Source organism: Arvicanthis niloticus, chromosome 8, assembly GCF_011762505.2.
Source record: "Arvicanthis niloticus isolate mArvNil1 chromosome 8, mArvNil1.pat.X, whole genome shotgun sequence".
Taxonomy (NCBI): Eukaryota; Metazoa; Chordata; class Mammalia; order Rodentia; family Muridae; genus Arvicanthis; species Arvicanthis niloticus.
Window position 1 is genome coordinate 20,462,707 of NC_047665.1, and position 16,861 is coordinate 20,479,567.

Here is a 16,861-nt window from a genome sequence, read left to right on the forward strand (position 1 = left end):
AAAACTATAATTACGCTAGCGGGACTCTAATTTTGAAAAGGCATTAGGCCATCCGCAGTCACTTCATTACCAAGCACTTCAGAGGCCAGCAGAGAACTGGGGGTGGGGGGTCGAGGGGGAAGGATGCTAAGTAATACCTGTTCTTCCAAAGGGAACACTGGAAAGCTGCCTGCTCAAGCAGGTGTACTGGAGCTAAGAGTTGTGCTCAGGGCTGGCCTGTTAGATCTGCTGCTTAAAACTTTTCTGCGACCTTCAGTGGCCCTCCTGAATCTGCACAGCCAGCTGCTGGGGAATTGCCAGGAGGCTCCTATGAAGACACCTCCACAGAGGCGTCCACATAAGCAGAGGCTTCTGCCTGCTCCAGGGCCAACTGTCTCTGGTCCTTAGCTCTTTCTGCCCAGGGCTGCTGCCTGCACCTCCCCCACTCTGAACACTAGGCATCTGTCCAAGAGGGGCGAGTTGTAGCACTCAATAAACAAACAAACAAACAAACAAACAAACACCACAGTCATATTTTACTATAGAGACACCATTCCACACAATTCCACAAACGCTCAGTGAGCTGGGTTCCTCAGAGGTCAAGGCCAATGACTTCTCCCAGAGAACCCACCTGAAGGAAGCCCACAATCTGTAATGTAACCCAGGCAAATCTCACAGCAGAGATGGGGCTGAGGGTGGGGGGTGAAGGTGGGGGTGGGGGCAGCAGGTGTAACATCTTTTTAAAAAGCTTTTGTTGCTGCTGTGGTCAGATCCCCTAAGACCCCATCTTATCAAATCAAAGCCCTACAAGCCCTTCAGTAGATCCTTTGGGCGCTGCTGCAAGCCCACTGGCTCCGGGTGACACTCTGCAAAGTGCAGAGCCGGGCTGCGGGGGAGCGAAGGTCCCCGCAGTTGTCCAGGTGGCAGATTCCGCCGGCACCCGGGACCCTGGACTGGCAGAGCCACCTTCCCGCCACCTCCCCGACGCGCCGGGCACTCACCGTCGCGGCTGTCCTCCCCCCGGCTGCAGTTGCTGCAAATGTGCTTGATCTCCTTGCCCAGTTGACAGTGGATCACAAACGACACGTTGTTATTGTTGTTGGGGGCGGGGTCCTTCGGGGGCTTCATGCTCAGCAAATAAAAAGCTTTCTTTTTGGGCTTCACGGCGGCGCCCGCGCCTGGCACGGCGCCCTGTCTGCAGCGCGGCTTCGCGGCGCGCGTGGGCTCCGCCATCCGCTCCCCGGGCGTCCGGGGCTGGTCGCTGATCGCCGCCCCGCGCTCTGCCACTCGCATCCCCCGGCCGCGCCCGCATGCCCCCACGCCACACCAGCGCCACTGCGGGGCGGGGCGGGGCGGGACGACGCGCTCGAGGTCTTGACCTCTTCGAGCCCGGGCAAATCCCGAGACCCCGGGCGGGGTGGAGGTGGGAAGGGCTGCGGAGTGCTGAACCCGCTCTCCTGCCAGTGAAGCTCTAGGTCTCTTAGGCTCTGTCTCCCGGGGCAGCCCCACCCCTCGGTGAATCGCAGCACCCGCAGCTCCCAGCCAGCGGGGGTTTGTGGCCACCTTCACTCTGGAAACTCAGGGCAGGATGCCACAGCTATCCCCTTCCAGGACTCCCGCTGCCAAGTGCAAGCAAGATGTACTACAGCAGGCGGCTGTCCCAGCTCTAGGGTGGAACTGAGGCCAGAACAAAATATAATCTCGGACGGGTCCAACCACATCCCAGGACTAGACAACCTGTTACGGCATCATTGCTTTTGCTTCCAGTGGAAAACATTCCCTGCGATGAAGGGGACTTTATACTCCAGGGTCCTTAGTTGCAGTCAAAGGGGAAAACCCATTCTCAAACAACATGCAACTTTAGGGACCCCAGCTAATTCACTGAATGCTCTTCAGCTGCCATTGCTCCGTGATCGCAGGCCAAGCAAGGCAGGTGATATTATGAAGACTTCCAGAGAACAGCTCCCGAAAGAAGGCAGATCCACGGTCTCATTTGTTGAGGTTTTGGTTGATCTGAGTGACTTTAAAAGATCACTTTGTGTTTAAAACCCACTCAATCATTTACAGGACATCCTGAGATTCTGAAAGCACCTTTCAGGAAATCTAGGCTTTGAGAAGAAGCTACACTTTTCAAACATCTTAAATCATATATATATATATATGATCACATATATAATCATATATATATATATATGACTTTGATCACACACACACACACACACACACACACACACACACACACACACACGACTTTGGGACCCAAAGATTCTGGTTTCGTAGGTCATTGTAGAGCCCTGGGGATCTGTAATGGTTACCACCAAACTCTCTGGAGGGATCTTGATGAAGCATAAACAAGAGAAACAGTTATTTACAGCCAGGTGTGTCAAGACTCTAAGCCCATATTCTTTCTACAATGTCCCGTTCCTTCTGTGTCCCAAACTTGCCCTCTTTTTCCTCTATTTGAGCCACCAAAATAGTGTCAATCAAAGAATGTAGATTCATACAGTCACTTCTGGTTGTTATCAAGAACTTTCTGGAGACTAACTTCAAAATGTTCTGGGAAACTGACCCACACCAAGGACAGGTCACTGTTGTCTCTCCCTTAAGCAGACAGGTTTGGCATGAAGGGATCTTTTCCTGGTGAGGGTCAGTGCAAGAGGATGACCATGGGCTACCTCATGCTGTTTCTAGGCACGCTAAGTCTACCATTTGTCAGCCCAAGCCAGCACAGGCAGTTTCACATTTATCTTATCATTGGTAAGTCTGTCTGCTGCCACCCTCTACCCTGGAAGGGATGTCAGCCACAGGGTAGGGGACAGATGTTGGAGAGGTCCTCTCTTTAATTAGATCCCCCTTTGTACAAGTGTCCATCAAGGGCTTTGGTACCATCTCCCTTCTCACCTAGGCCATCAGCCAGATCAATCCTAGGTAAATGTCATTGCATCTGGTCCTCTCAAACCAGGTGCCACTGGGTCCCAGCTCATTATGCCTTGTATCTGGGAGACAACAAAGATATATTTGCAATATTGTGTGGATGCCTGAAGGAATGAATCTCATTATGTCACGGGCAAACACATGTTCTAATCCTTAGGCCTTACCTTCATCCTGTGTTTCCCCTTAGCTCTGCCAAGAAGAGAGAAACTGTGTGTCCAGAGCACATTACATCTTTTCTAAACAGCATTTTGAACACTGTCAGCCTTTCCAACTTTACTTTCTGCCCCACAGGTCAGAATAAGAAGACTTGTGTCAACCCCATCTGGCCTTATTAAAACAACTGGACTGGAAGCAATCTGTTAGTCACTAGCTGAATACTAAGCCTGACCCAAGGCTGTGTGTGTGTCCTGATCTTAATTGGCCAAGTCTCGTTGCGATTGTAGCTTAGAGAATTTGGACATGGCCGCTAGCGAAAGCTCACATATCAGAGGATGTGCCCTGAAGGCGGGGGCCTTTTATTCAAGAGAAATGTGTGAGAAGAATTGGCTTGCCTTGGACAGCTACTTAGTTGGTGCTCCCTCTTTCTAGCTGTCCTCTCTGAGTTGGAGCCTCTAACTGGTGCTGCCCAATGATACCTGTTTGTGATATGAAGCTATTTACATATTAATACATCACAGGGCAATAAAATTAAGACCTCATTTCTCAGCCAGCTACAACTTATAAGGATAGCAACCACATGTGGCCAGCAGCTGCTATAGTCAACAGGGTGGCTGACAGATATCCCTCCCACCCCACCCCCCCACCACATTGTCCTTAGATGTATGAAGATTTATACCTGAGGCCGATGGACAGAGCTACCATCTCCTATTGCTACAACAGAAGGTTGGCTCAGAGGGCCAGAGTCTAACACATGTAGTGCTGGCGGTTATATCTGGTGGTTTCTGGCATCATTTTATTTTAGCAAGTAGCGGGAGTAATGGGAATGTGTTCCCTGTGTCTGCTCTTGACCTTGTTCTGTGCACTGTGTGCCTCCTTGCTGAAGCTTGCTTCTGATGTCAGCTGTTAAAACATCCTAACAGATAGCTCTTGGTGCCAAGGGATGCCTTTTACCTGGCCTGTGCTTGTCCCCACCCACATACAGACAGCTCATGCCTAATGACTAGCCTGTTCTGCTTAACTCAGTTGTTACTGTTGGTAGTTTTCCTCTCCCTTGCATGGAGAAAACGGCCATCCTAAAGTATTCTATGGAAAAACAAAACAAAACAACAACAACAACAAAAAAAAAAAACAGCGGGACTTTTCTTCACCTTTAAAAGCAAGGGAGAATATATTATATTGAAGGGAAAGACACCCCCATGCATTCTGTCACTTCAAACAGAGTTCCGCTACATGCCACACCTCAGGTGGCATTCCTGTGCTTTTAACCCAGATAAACTAAATAGGAAGGAGCCGTGACAATCGATCTCATTGTCATTTATTTGAATGACAACCTTCTTCTGTCTCATCCCACACTTGACTTGAAGAGCCTATTCTTAAATTGGGCTGGTGTCCAGAGACTCTGCTACTCAAAATGCAATCCCTGCAAAGACCTGCAGATTCAAGGAGCCTATTTCAACTGCAGACCCCACTCTCTGCATCCAAATCTGCTTTTAACAAGATCATCAAGAGACCTGGATGCACAGTAAGGCCTGAGAGGGCCCTGCGGGGAATCAGCCTGGTGATGCCATTAATTGTCTAAGGGAAGAGTGCATATTTTAGCTCAAAAGCAGAAAGGTAGGACTTCTGGTGCCACAGGGCTTAAAGTTTAGTGGGGGAAAATGAGGCACTTGGTAGAAGGCCAGACATCAGTAAGAACAACAACACACACTGAATGGAAACATCAGATCTCCAATCAGGAATAGACACAGAGAACAATGTGTTCATTATCTGGGCTGGGACCTTGTGTGGAGGGGGTTCTACAGAGATTTAATGGAGAAGGTGGAGCCTGTTGAGAGAGGTGTCCATGGAAGACTGATGTGTAGCAATTGGGGCAGGACCGTGGTAGTGGTGGTGTCAGAGGCACAGTAGGGAGGATGCAAACTTGTAGAGGAAAGGAAGTTGTGCTGGGTTCTGAAAGTGAGGAAGGACAGCCCGCCATCAGCCAGCAAGGCAGTAAAGAGATACTGGGCTTTCTAGAGGAGCACAAAATTATGGTGACGTCAGAGGTCCTTGAAATGCCCCCAGTCCCCATGATTTAGGAACAGGAAGTGGGCAGAGTTAAGTGAAGAGTTTTTATTATGCTCTTTGAATCTGCTGCTTTTCTTGGTGCTGTGGAGGAATTCCCAGCACAGGTCAGTGAAGGGAGGGAGGATTTGTTTTCACTCATGGTTGGGACGATATCAGCACATCACAGTGTAAAAAGGCACGGTGGCAGCTCTGTCTGTTGAGAAGGAAACCGTAACTTCTTATTGTAACTTGCTGGACAATGAGCAGACCCTAGATCACAGGCCAGGCCTCCCTATAAACCTGAAAGGGGAGCCCTGTGGCAATATGTAAGTACCAGCTAGGTTCTCTGTCCAGAAGGTTCCACAACCTCCCCTAACCAGTTCCATCAGCTAAGACCAAGCATTGAGCCTATGGAAGACATTTGACACCCAAGCCATAACTCTTAAGAAGTTCCTTAACTCTTATAAAGATGAAGTGTTAAAGGCCAATACCAAGCAGATATTCAGAGGGGTGTACTTTGAAAAAATAAATTTACCATACATCCATGATGCAAGAAGGGTTTGAAAATCTTTTCTTCCTTCTGTCATTGCCTGTCTTAAACTCCTGCTGTCCGTTCTGCTTCCATATCTCCTTCTAGCCCCATTGAGTTGAATGGCACCCACCCCCATATCTGTATCTGAAACACATGGATGTGATCTTAGTCAACCTTTCCAGACATAACCAAAGACCTTGAGATGAGGTGACCATCCTAAATTATGTTGGTGAGCCCAATAGCAAGTATTCTTATCCAAGACATACGAGAGGTGCTGGAGAGGTGCCTCATTGGTGTGTGCTGATAGAAGATTCAAGTTTGGTTCCCAGCACCCACATCAGGTGGTGCACAACCTCCTGTAACTCCAGATCCAGAAGATCTAACACCCTCTTCTGGCCTCTGTGGGCACTGCACTCAGGTGTACATACTCCCACATAGACATACACATATATGCTTAATTAAAATAACAGTAAGTCCTGTCTTTAAAAGACACATGGGAGAGTCAGACAAAAAGAGGACACACCCCATGAAGTCGAATCCAAGATGGGAAAGCTGTCATGAGAGCTGGAAAAAGACAAAGATGAAATCTTCCAAAGATCTGTGGGGATCGTGGCTCATCTTAAACTTGGACTTGTGGTCTCCAGAATGTTGACATGATAAAAACCTGTTGTTTTTAGCCACAGCTTTGTCGTCCTTAGATTACCTAAACCCAAGACAACTAGTATACTTATTAAATAGTTAAAATATTCTTTTTTGTTTGTTTGTTTGTTTTTTTGTTTTTTGAGACAGGGTTTCTCTGTGTAGCCCTGGCTGTCCTGGAACTCACTCTGTAGACCAGGCTGGCCTCGAACTCAGAAATCCGTCTGCCTCTGCCTCCCAAGTGCTGGGATTAAAGGTGTGCGCCACCACCGCCTGGCTACAATATTCTTTTAATCACAAAATAAGGAAGTATTTTTCAGATCTGGCCTATGATTTTTTTCAGATTTGGCCTAAATGTGTAGTACAAAATTAAGTCAAGTTTAAAAATTCCAAATTGTTCACAATCACAGAAGAGTGCTGCATTGTTGTTATTGGTGTGTGTGTGTGTGTGTGTGTGTGTGTGTATGTGTGTATGTGTATGGATGTTTGTGTATGTGTGTGTGTGTATGTGCGTGTGTGGTACATATGTGTAGTATGTGTGTGCATATATGTATATGTGTGGTGTGTATATACACATGTGTGCATGTGTGTGTATGTGTTTTGTGTGTGCGCACATGTGTGCATGTGTGTGTGGTATATGCATGTGCATGTGCATATATGTGTATATGTGTGGGGTGCATGTATGTATGGGTGGGTGGGGGTGTGTTGCTTGGTGGGTGCTTTGTTTGTTGTTGTTTATTGTGGCAGGAGATAAAATGGGTGTACAGAATGGAACTGAAGTAGCCTGGTGTTAGAGGACACACAGCTTCCAGGCCTTTTGTATTTAATAGAGTGGTCCAGAACTTCTAGTGGATGCCTGAAGTGGGCCAGCAATAGCCTGGCCTGTGTTGTGTACATTATTTTTCCTAACAAACTCAACGTGTGATTTTTTTTCTGGCTTTGTAAGTAGAGGACCCTTTCTTTTTTATTTAAAGGAATCAATCCACAGCTTGTCTTTGGCAGCCACAAATGGCCCACTTCACCATCTTTGTATATCAGGGCTATTGTGGAGTATAATAAGGGCTACTTGAACACAGACTATAATACCAGGACAGTTGAGCTGATAACTGAGATAACTACTAAATGAATTATGAGTAGCTAGTACGTAGGGCACTGGATGCAGCAGCAAGGGGAGGACTCTGGCTGGAGGGATGGTTCAGCATGCAAAGTGACTGTTGCACAAGCACGAGAACCTGAGTTCAGATCTCCATGTGACAGCTGGGCATGGTGGCACAAACCTGTACTCCCAGCATAGGGAGTCTGCAGGATGGGATGACATGGGAGGCTCCCAGGGGCTTGGTGGATAGCACTCCAGCTAAGGCAGCAAGCTTCTGGTTCAATAAAGAGACCCAGTCTCAGAAAAGCTGTGTGTAGAGCCACAGAGGCAGACATCCTAATGTCAGCTTTTGTCTTCCATATGCACACCCCTCTCTAGATGCATGCACACATATCACACACATATCACACACATATGCACATATACAAATATACACATGCATGTATACACACATATCACACACATACATACACACACTCATACACACACATTCATACACACACATACATACACATACACTCATACACACATACACATCATATGTACAAACATATCACATACCACATATCACACACACATATACATATACACACATGCATACATATATACACACATACACATATGCATATACATATACACACATATCACACACACACATACACTCATACACACATGTGCATACATACACACACATAACACACACACACACACACACACACACCATGAGGGTTTATATCACTGTTTAGAGTGATATGCAGTTGAAAAATGCATGAATTATATTAGGGAATTTTCCATTTAGCATTTTGGACAGTGGTTGATTATGGGTAACTGGTGCCAGGGAAGGCAAAGCCACATATAAGGGGCCATGGCACAGTGCATTTATATTCTGTGCATGAAGATGTGATGGGCATTTGATGTGGGAGGCAGAGTATTGTAGGCAACTGAGGGACGTGCAAGTAGAAGTCATATTTAGTCCCATAGACTGGTCCTGCTATGTGGACTAGCTACAGATGGCCAATGTTATAATCGGTTAAATGCCCCCTGACTCTTTCATGTCTAGTCATTAAGTATTTTAATCACTCCTGCAGGTTGAGATTAGAAAGCACTTCACAGGAAGCAAGGTTTTATTCTCCCAGGAGTAGTGTTTGCTTATGAAGAATTTGTATTCTTCAAATTGAGTTTTGTAGCCTGTGACAACATTCTTTTAGCCTTAGAGTCTCTCCATATTGTTTCATAATCTAACCCAGCAGGGTTTTGGTGCAGGATCCAGGGAGATATCTGTGAACAATAAGGTTTACAGAAGCAAGTTCATCTGTCTGGTTTTAGAACTGGAGTTGGACTTCTTAAAAATACTCTGGAGGCATCTAAATGGTGCAAGCAAGATTGCTTTTGTATATTTTTTGACTTTTGTTTGTTTTAGCTAAGGGAATTTCCCCCCGGAAAATGCTAAATAGAAAGCAGTTTTTTTTTTTTTTATTTCTTCCAGGCTTATAATAATTATGTTCACTAACAGATTATTCTGTGAAAATTCTCCTGAAAAGAGCAGACAGCGATACGAAGAGAAGTGATTGAAGACTTTGAAACAAAACAGGAAGGGAAAGAGCAAGCAGAGGGAGAACCTCCGGAAAATGATCTGCTCAAGGTTCCTGGTTGCAGCGCTGTTTGGGGGGAGCTCTGTACTTCTTGGTTTCCCGCCAAGTTTGCACCAAGTAAGTGGGCGTGGCCTCGAGCCCCTCCTCCTGTTGCCTCAGCTTCCCTACTGCGTACTGTGAATCGCCAGCCTGTGAGGTCATTGTGATGGGTCAGGAAAGACTCCTTATTTTGAAATAGCCCAAGTGGGAAGAGAATTGTCCTAGTGCAGCTCCTGAGTTGAGCAGAACACCGCTAGTAGCCGTGTTGTTAGAGAGAAAGCCATTTTAGTGACTGGCAGAAAAAAGATCAGGTCTGGTGGGAAACACAGTAAGGTCTTCCAGGAGCAGATATCTTCAAAGTCGGTGTTGCTAACACTCATAAGAGGCTTCCTGCCCAAGCTAAAAATCAAACATTAGATGTTGCTGCTCACATCTGGGAAAAATAGAGGCCAGATTAGGCCAAGGTTAACAAAATGTCAAGTATTAACACGTGGGCCTTATCATTCTAAAATTCTTCTACATTATGTTCCAAATTATTAACTCTATTTTAAATTGGATATATACACTCTTAGGCTTTATATATAATATATGTATTTTTTTTTTTTTTAGAACCAGGCTTCTTTGGGGACAGGCTTAGGTTACTTGTAGCGATTTAACTCAGAAATGATGTTAAGCGTTTCACATTACAATACAAAATGAATGAGAAAGTCCACTAACAGAGAAGGGACAACATATATTGAAATATGTTGAAATATGTAAAAAATAACAATTTTGGGGCAAACAAGTTCACATAAGACTTCTCCCTCTCTCCATACATCCATGTATCATATATGTGTATTTATACATTCATATATATATGCATATATATATAAAAGCTTACACATGCATATATATGTGTGTGTGTGTATATATATATATATATATATATATATATATATATATATGTGTGTGTGTAATCTTTTTTTATTCAAGAAAACATCTTGCTATCTGTACCCCAGGCTGACCTTCAATTCACAGTCCTGTCTGCCTTACCTGACAAAGTGCTGGTATTTTTAGGTGTATGTCACCTGATGCCTGGTCTCACAAAACATTATTATATGAACAAGGTTAAAGCTCAGGGAACTGACCACACACCATGACCTAATTTTTTTTATTTTTATAAAGCAGATATTATAGATGTTAACTTGGTTCTCCAATTATTTCTGAATCCTCAGGTGCCTGGTGGTGTTGCAGCTTTGCAACTGAAAGACCCTATGAGCAGGCAGCAGGGCTGGGTGCACAGTTGGGACCTGTGCACAATGAACTGAAGAACAAGACGGAAGCCTCTGCTTCCATTTGTGCTCCAGAGCGAGTCAGGCATGAGATGCAGTAGCTACAAACTCCAATGTTCCCTGAAGGCTTGCTGCAGGCTTGGCTCCCAGCCTGTGACCCTACCTGGAGGTGGAGGAACTTTTAAGACAGAGGATCTAGTGGGAGGAAGTTGGGTCACTTGAATTTGCCCTTGAAAGGGAGCCTGGCCTCCTCTCTCTCCTTCTCTTTGCTTCCCAGCAACCGTGAGGTGAGCGGCCTCTTTACTACAAATGCTCCTGCCATGATGTCCCGCACCATTAGAATCCAGCGCGAAGCAGCCAACAGACTCGAAACCCAGAGCCTGAATAGGCATCTTTCTCCCCTCTCCTTCAGTTATCAGTTAATTGAGTCCAACTTTTGGACCAATGATACAAGGCTCACTAAATTTTTTTTTTTTTTTTTTTAATTTTTGGTTTTTCAAGACAGGGTTTCTCTGTGTAGCCCTGGCTGTCCTGGAACTCACTCTGTAGACCAGGCTGGCCTCGAACTCAGAAATCCGCCTGCCTCTGCCTCCCAAGTGCTGGGATTAAAGGCGTGCGCCACCACCGCCCGGCTGATACAAGGCTCACTAAAACATGAACTGTGACAGTGGTCTACAGGAAGAGCAGCATTCTTGTGCTGTGGCCGTTTACTGAAACATTGGTGGTTTTCACTGCAGGGGAATCTGCTGTCAAGAGGAAGACAACAGTGAGAAATTCCTGGGCATGGCTATCGTCTTTTTAATCATTATGGCAACACTGCTTGAAGATGGGCCTATTCTTTCCCTTTTACACCCCAGGAAACAGAAAATCAATGGGATTCAATACACCTCCAAATTTCTCCAAATTAGCATTCTCACCAAGTAGAAATTTGAGCCAAAATATGTTTAACAGTGAAGCACATATGTCCTCCCCCAAACATCCCACTGACATTCAGGGAGCGAGCTGATTGGTGGTTTTGCATCAGAGGACCCTCGCACTATTTTAAGAAAGAAGCATATGGCATCATAAAACACACAACCAAGAAAGGTTATCAGACTGCAGGCACAGGACACAGAAACCTTGGCTGTCATGCAGGGCAGAGCTGCTGGTGGTAAAGGGGACAAGAGTAAAAATAGGATGTGCAGTTTCTTATCTGTCATCTGCCCTTTCAGTCTGTAAAACAGACCCCAGTTGGACACTCCCTGGGGAGTCTTTTCAGGGATGGCATTGTTTCTTTGGGTGTGCTGAATCCCTCGGGGCTGTTTCATGTACGGTTAGCTAATGATAACTGACCTTCCGGACAGAGTCACAGTTGCTTCTACAGAGCATGTGTGGGACTGAACTAATAGGCAATGTTACACTGGCAAGACACAGAGTGACTCTTAAAACTGCGATAATGTTCATTACACACAAAATGGGGGAGGGGGTAGAGCTGGAAATAGCAAGCCATGGGGAGGCTTTCAGTGTTATCATAGGTGCACAGGCATGTGACTTTCTCCAACATGATGGTCTAATTTTCTAAGAAAGGCATTACAATATGCTCTAAGACTTGTCAAGGGTTTGATCAAAAGACCGTCTCTGTTTCTAACAAGCTAGATTGTAGCCTGTTTCCAATGCTCCAGGATCCTGGGATCTGGTGAGCTTCCAAATAATTCTGCACAGCAGAGAAGCCAGGCTAATTTTACTTGTTAGATTTCAATAGAGAGTCTCCTCCATCGGGCATACTATAGACACACTATTTACTATAAGAACACTTTGTAGCCATTTTTCACATAAAAGAAACGTGGTTAATGAGAGAGTCAATGAATGAAAAAGCTAAATGATCTCTAAAGAAATTATGGTACAGCATGCTACTGGAATTTAAGAGAGCAATATGAGTGTGTTAGATAATATATACATACATTATCTAACATTACATATATGTATATGTACATATATGTACATACATACATACATACATACATACACATACAGAAGATATGAAGGAAGAGAGGGAGGGAAAGAAGGAGAACTGTTAAATCTCCTTTAGGGTCACAGTGATGTGCTTAAGGGAAGAAGAGAGGCCATCATGATGGGGGTAGGGAGATGAGGAGGGATTTGGTAAGATTCTAATGCATTTGGGAGACTCTGCTGGGCTTTTTATTAACAAAAATATTGAATTTATTTGTTTGTAACATATATTTAATAATAAAAATATATCCCATACATTTTAACTGGATTTTGTATAACAATCACATTATAAAAAATATACAGCTAATTTATAGCCTAATGACTAAAACTACTTAAAGGAACTTCCCCAAAACTGTAACTCTGTGAAGTCCTTTCCTTGCCTCCCTTTTTATCTGCTTCCTTTCTCTCCTAGTTTCAAAATTGGCAATTTGTTGGGAGACAGAGAGAACTCAGTTAAGACCCCCCATCTTAAGAAGGCAACCATTCTTTCCCAAGCCAGTACATCCCACCAAATCTGTCAATTTCTTTTAATAGCAAAGGAGACCGAGAATTAACCTTATATCTAAGTCCTACTCTGAACTCTGTCATAACAATAAAACACTTCTATTTTGCTTGCAAGAGAGGATGGCGAGTGGGAGGTGGGGCTAAACCTGGCTGACGAAAGTTCACCCTCCGCCATGCTGTCTGGAAGGGTTGATACCAGTCAAGCATGGTGCCCTCAGTTCCTGAGTCCACATTAGCACGCTTGGGCATCAGAATCTGCTAATTTATATTAAATGGCACACATTAAGTCAACTGTGGGCTGTTTAGAGCATTTTATACACTTTGGGGACCTTTACCCATCATTAAATTCATTTAGAATGAACTCTCCAGGTTGGCTTTGGCAACGACAAGTCTGGTGCTTAATAGCTGCACAGGATCAGAGCATAACTGATGCTGCTTTTGGCTTATGCATCTTGTCCAGCAAAAGCAGGATCTATGCCTCAAATTGCTTTTAAACCAAGAGGGCAATAACAAGGAATGCTGTGTGCTTACAGTTTTCCTTGCCTTTTATTAGAAGTCTTCATGATGGGAGCTACAGATCTCTCCTTACAGAAAAGCAGTAGAGCTATTTTAACTGAGAATAAATATTAGCAACTGCTAATGCACACAAAGAGTGGAATTGGCTCTACTGTGTGGTAGCACATGGTGGCACTTCACCAGGCCATGAAATAAATTTAATGGCTGAGCATCTGATGTAGCATTTTTGTGTTTATCCAGAGCATCATACTGTTTGCAAATAAATAAATAAATAAATAAATAAATAAAATAATTTAAAAAATGAGCATCGAGCATTGAGCATTGAGCTGTAGTGTTTTCTAAATGATATGAGTTCAAACTTCATACCGGAGAAAAAATATGGTTGACCCAGGCAGGAAAAGGCTCATTCCCTACAGAGGTACAATTCAATGTTAATTGTAAATACCAGCGAGTAGGGCCAGAAGGGACCCACTTCTCCTAAGTATTGGGCAGAATTAAAGCACTGTTAAAACACTGTTGGGTTCTGCTAAAACTGCAGTGTTAATGATATTGTTAATAAGTTCTTTATGCTGATATTGTAAGCGTTATATTTGAAGTGTATGTTCCTGTAAATAAGCATACACATTCAGCATCGTGCAATTCGACTTCCTAATTAGCAGCAAAGGACTATCAATCAAATAGCCAACTGAATCACCCTCATATTCCCGAACCACCCCTATAGACTCTCCTTATGCCTGGGATTTTGGGATAATGATATGAAAGATATCAGAGGGTGCCCTGGCTCTTGAAAGTGCTGCCGCCCCTTGCCAGTCTAGTGTGAAGAAGCCACAGGGCTGGATGAACCATTTCCTTCTGGCCAGAGGGGGCGCACTTGCCGAGTGCAAGGACTCCATTGTGACTAAGGGCAAGGCTGTGATGGATCGAAAAACAGAAGCCTTGTGCTTGTGCTAGAGGCTAGGCTGTGACTGGCCATTCAAATGGCTGTGATTTGTCCAAATGCCTCTTCTGTATAAGCATACTGCTTGAGATTCCCCCCAGCCAGTTCCTGGAAATACATCCCTGTGCTTACCCCGCGAGCGACATCAGGGCCAGTGAAGATGTTTCTAGAGTGGTCTTTCCCTGCCCCCTTTCAGAAATTCAGGTTGACGAGGGCCATGGCATCCAAGAATCCTTCAGAGATGGTTCTCAAGGCTGCATAAATTACCGAGGGCCAGGCTCCCAAACAGCCCTGTTTCCAACAGCCACTGGTTCCCTAGCCTGAGCCCCAACAACCAGCGCTTGACTACAGGACAGATAGGGACCACCAGAAGCCTCTGCTTTTCCCATTAGCAGTGCCCACGGGCCTGAATCCATCAAGAGGAGCAGTGTGTGGTGCGGTGCTACCGATCCATTAGGGATCCCAGCCACACCCCTGGATCCTGCCTCTGGTGGAAGAGGATGCTTGCGTTTGAGTGATGCTGGTTATGGGTTGGTTCCTAAATGGACTTCCTAGATGTACTTAAATGCTGTACCACTATATGACCTTAACTGAGGGAGCAGCCTGAGCATCTCCATCCAATACATTCAGGGAAGAAGGGAATAGATGCGGAGGTGACTAGAGAGCGGAGAGCTGATACAGGGTTGCAAACAAACAGTGAGGAGAACCCACGGGTTATATTGGCTAGAATAATTCCAGACAGCTGTCTTCAGGGGCAAGGTCTCCAACTCCTGGCTGGTAGTTGAAACACTGGTTCTAGCCAGGATACAAGAGTCCTAATACTGGAAGGAAGCTTGCACAGGACAGCAGGGCTGTTAGGGAAAGGGGTCCTGATACCTAAAGCAGGTACAGGGACTTTAATTTTAGAGGCTGACACTCCTGCTGTGTCCACCTGCCTATCGTCACTGCTCACTGCTGTTGAATACTGAGGGAAACAAGCCTTTGAAGAGCTTCTTACCTACACACTATTTCTATCCAGCCGGAGCTAGTGAACCCCACACCAGCTGATTGGTGATACCAGCAGATGTTTGACTACCTACTTGGCAGACAATTGAGTCATCTTCAAACGGAGATGGGTTTGAATTCGTATTGATAACATCTATCCTTCACTCTTCACACTTGCCACTTGTCACTGTCACCCAGACTAAATTATGGGGTGAAGTTAGCCTTGCAAATTAGGGAAATTCTTACAAATTCAGACATTCTAATCCCACACAGCTGGAGCATGTAATAGAGAAAGAGAAAGACAAAGGCTTCAGCCCCATAATGAAAGAAGAGCAGAGCAGAATTCCTCCCCTAAAGGGAGACACCGACTGCTGGGTTTCAATAGTTTGTTTTGGTCATTGCTCCGATCGATCGAACCCATGGATGCTGGGCGGGGCCCTACTACTGATCTAAACCTTCAGCCTGGACTTCACTTTTTAGGCTGGCTCCTGTTGAATCACACATAAAGAGAAGTTCTTTTTATGGGGGAAATTATTTCAGAACATTACAGAGAAGCCTTAAGAAAGACTTGATTACGCTCATCAGCTGCTGCAGGTGGTGGTGGGAAAGAAATTATTCAAATAGACTTGTAATATAGAGTGTGGAGACATAGGGCATGAAATTCAACGGCCCAGTCCCCAACCGTCATTTTCCAAGCGCAGATTGCCCTCTGCAGTCACCTCCACACAGTCATATGGGTGTGAGCCCCCTGCATGGTTCACAAATCCTGCTTTTTCTGTCTTCTGCATACAATGCCTAGGTTGTTTGTTCATCTGTCCTGTCCCACTTCTGTTGAAAAACTCTCCAAGACAGTAAAGGAATGAGATGATACTCTCATTCTTCAGGAAAGTGAATTATGGAGATATCTTTTATTATTAATGTTTGTCATTAAAAATCCATCAATGCTGTTTATAATGCTGTGTAAACACCTGCGTGTAAGCATTCCACTATGACACTCGTAAATTTTTCTTTCAAGGAACAACTACCCCTTAACACACCCCCAATTCCTTCATGAACCTTCTTGAAGAGTTTATTCTCCTAGAAAGCCAACTCAAGTTAAGTTGGATTGCAAAGATGAAATCTTTCAGAAGGGTTGCCCTCAAAATACCAAGTATATGCTTTGGTTAGCGAGAAGACTGACCAGGCAAGTACTCATCAGGGTGACCTTTCTGAAAGCCGTTCTTTTACTCTAATAGATTAAATAGCAAGCACTGGAAGTGTGTCTGCAGAAAGAAAGAAACCTCTGTAGTCAATGCTGTTTGAAGATAGAAATGACTCTGAGCTGACTGGAGCATCCTAAATCCTGAACCTTGATCTATAGCTGTGCAAGATTAACCTACCGTGACTGCTGCAATCTCAACGTTTCATGGTTACCTAGCCATCCCTGCCTGGGCAGGGATTTAACATGGATATGTCATCTCCTTATATTTCTCAGGAACCTCTTTGTCTTCTACAAGACAGCAGCAAGCCAGCCATTTTTGGAAGACCCCCCTTTACACACCCTGGCATAGACCTAACTCAGTTCCCCATGCCACTCTGGAACTGGCTGCTGTGAGCTAACACTAACACTTTGGAATACTGCAGTTGAAAACAAAGAATAAGGCA

The 16,861-nt window shown here is 44.9% G+C and overlaps 1 protein-coding gene across 9 annotated transcripts in view; it reads right to left on the reverse strand.

Moving 5' to 3' along the window:
- Positions 1–16,861, reverse strand: part of Phactr1 (phosphatase and actin regulator 1) — a 460,522-nt gene that overhangs the window by 225,030 nt on the left and 218,631 nt on the right. The window contains exon 1 of one of the 9 annotated variants that reach the window (XM_034509801.2): positions 981–1,313. The exons of 7 other annotated variants lie outside the window; for them this stretch is intronic. In XM_034509801.2, coding sequence (XP_034365692.1) covers positions 981–1,272 — 292 coding nt within the window. In that variant the 5' untranslated portion in view covers positions 1,273–1,313. Of the gene's footprint in view, positions 1–980; positions 1,314–16,861 lie in introns of those variants that run through there. One more of the 9 variants, XM_034509803.2, reaches the window with a different exon arrangement.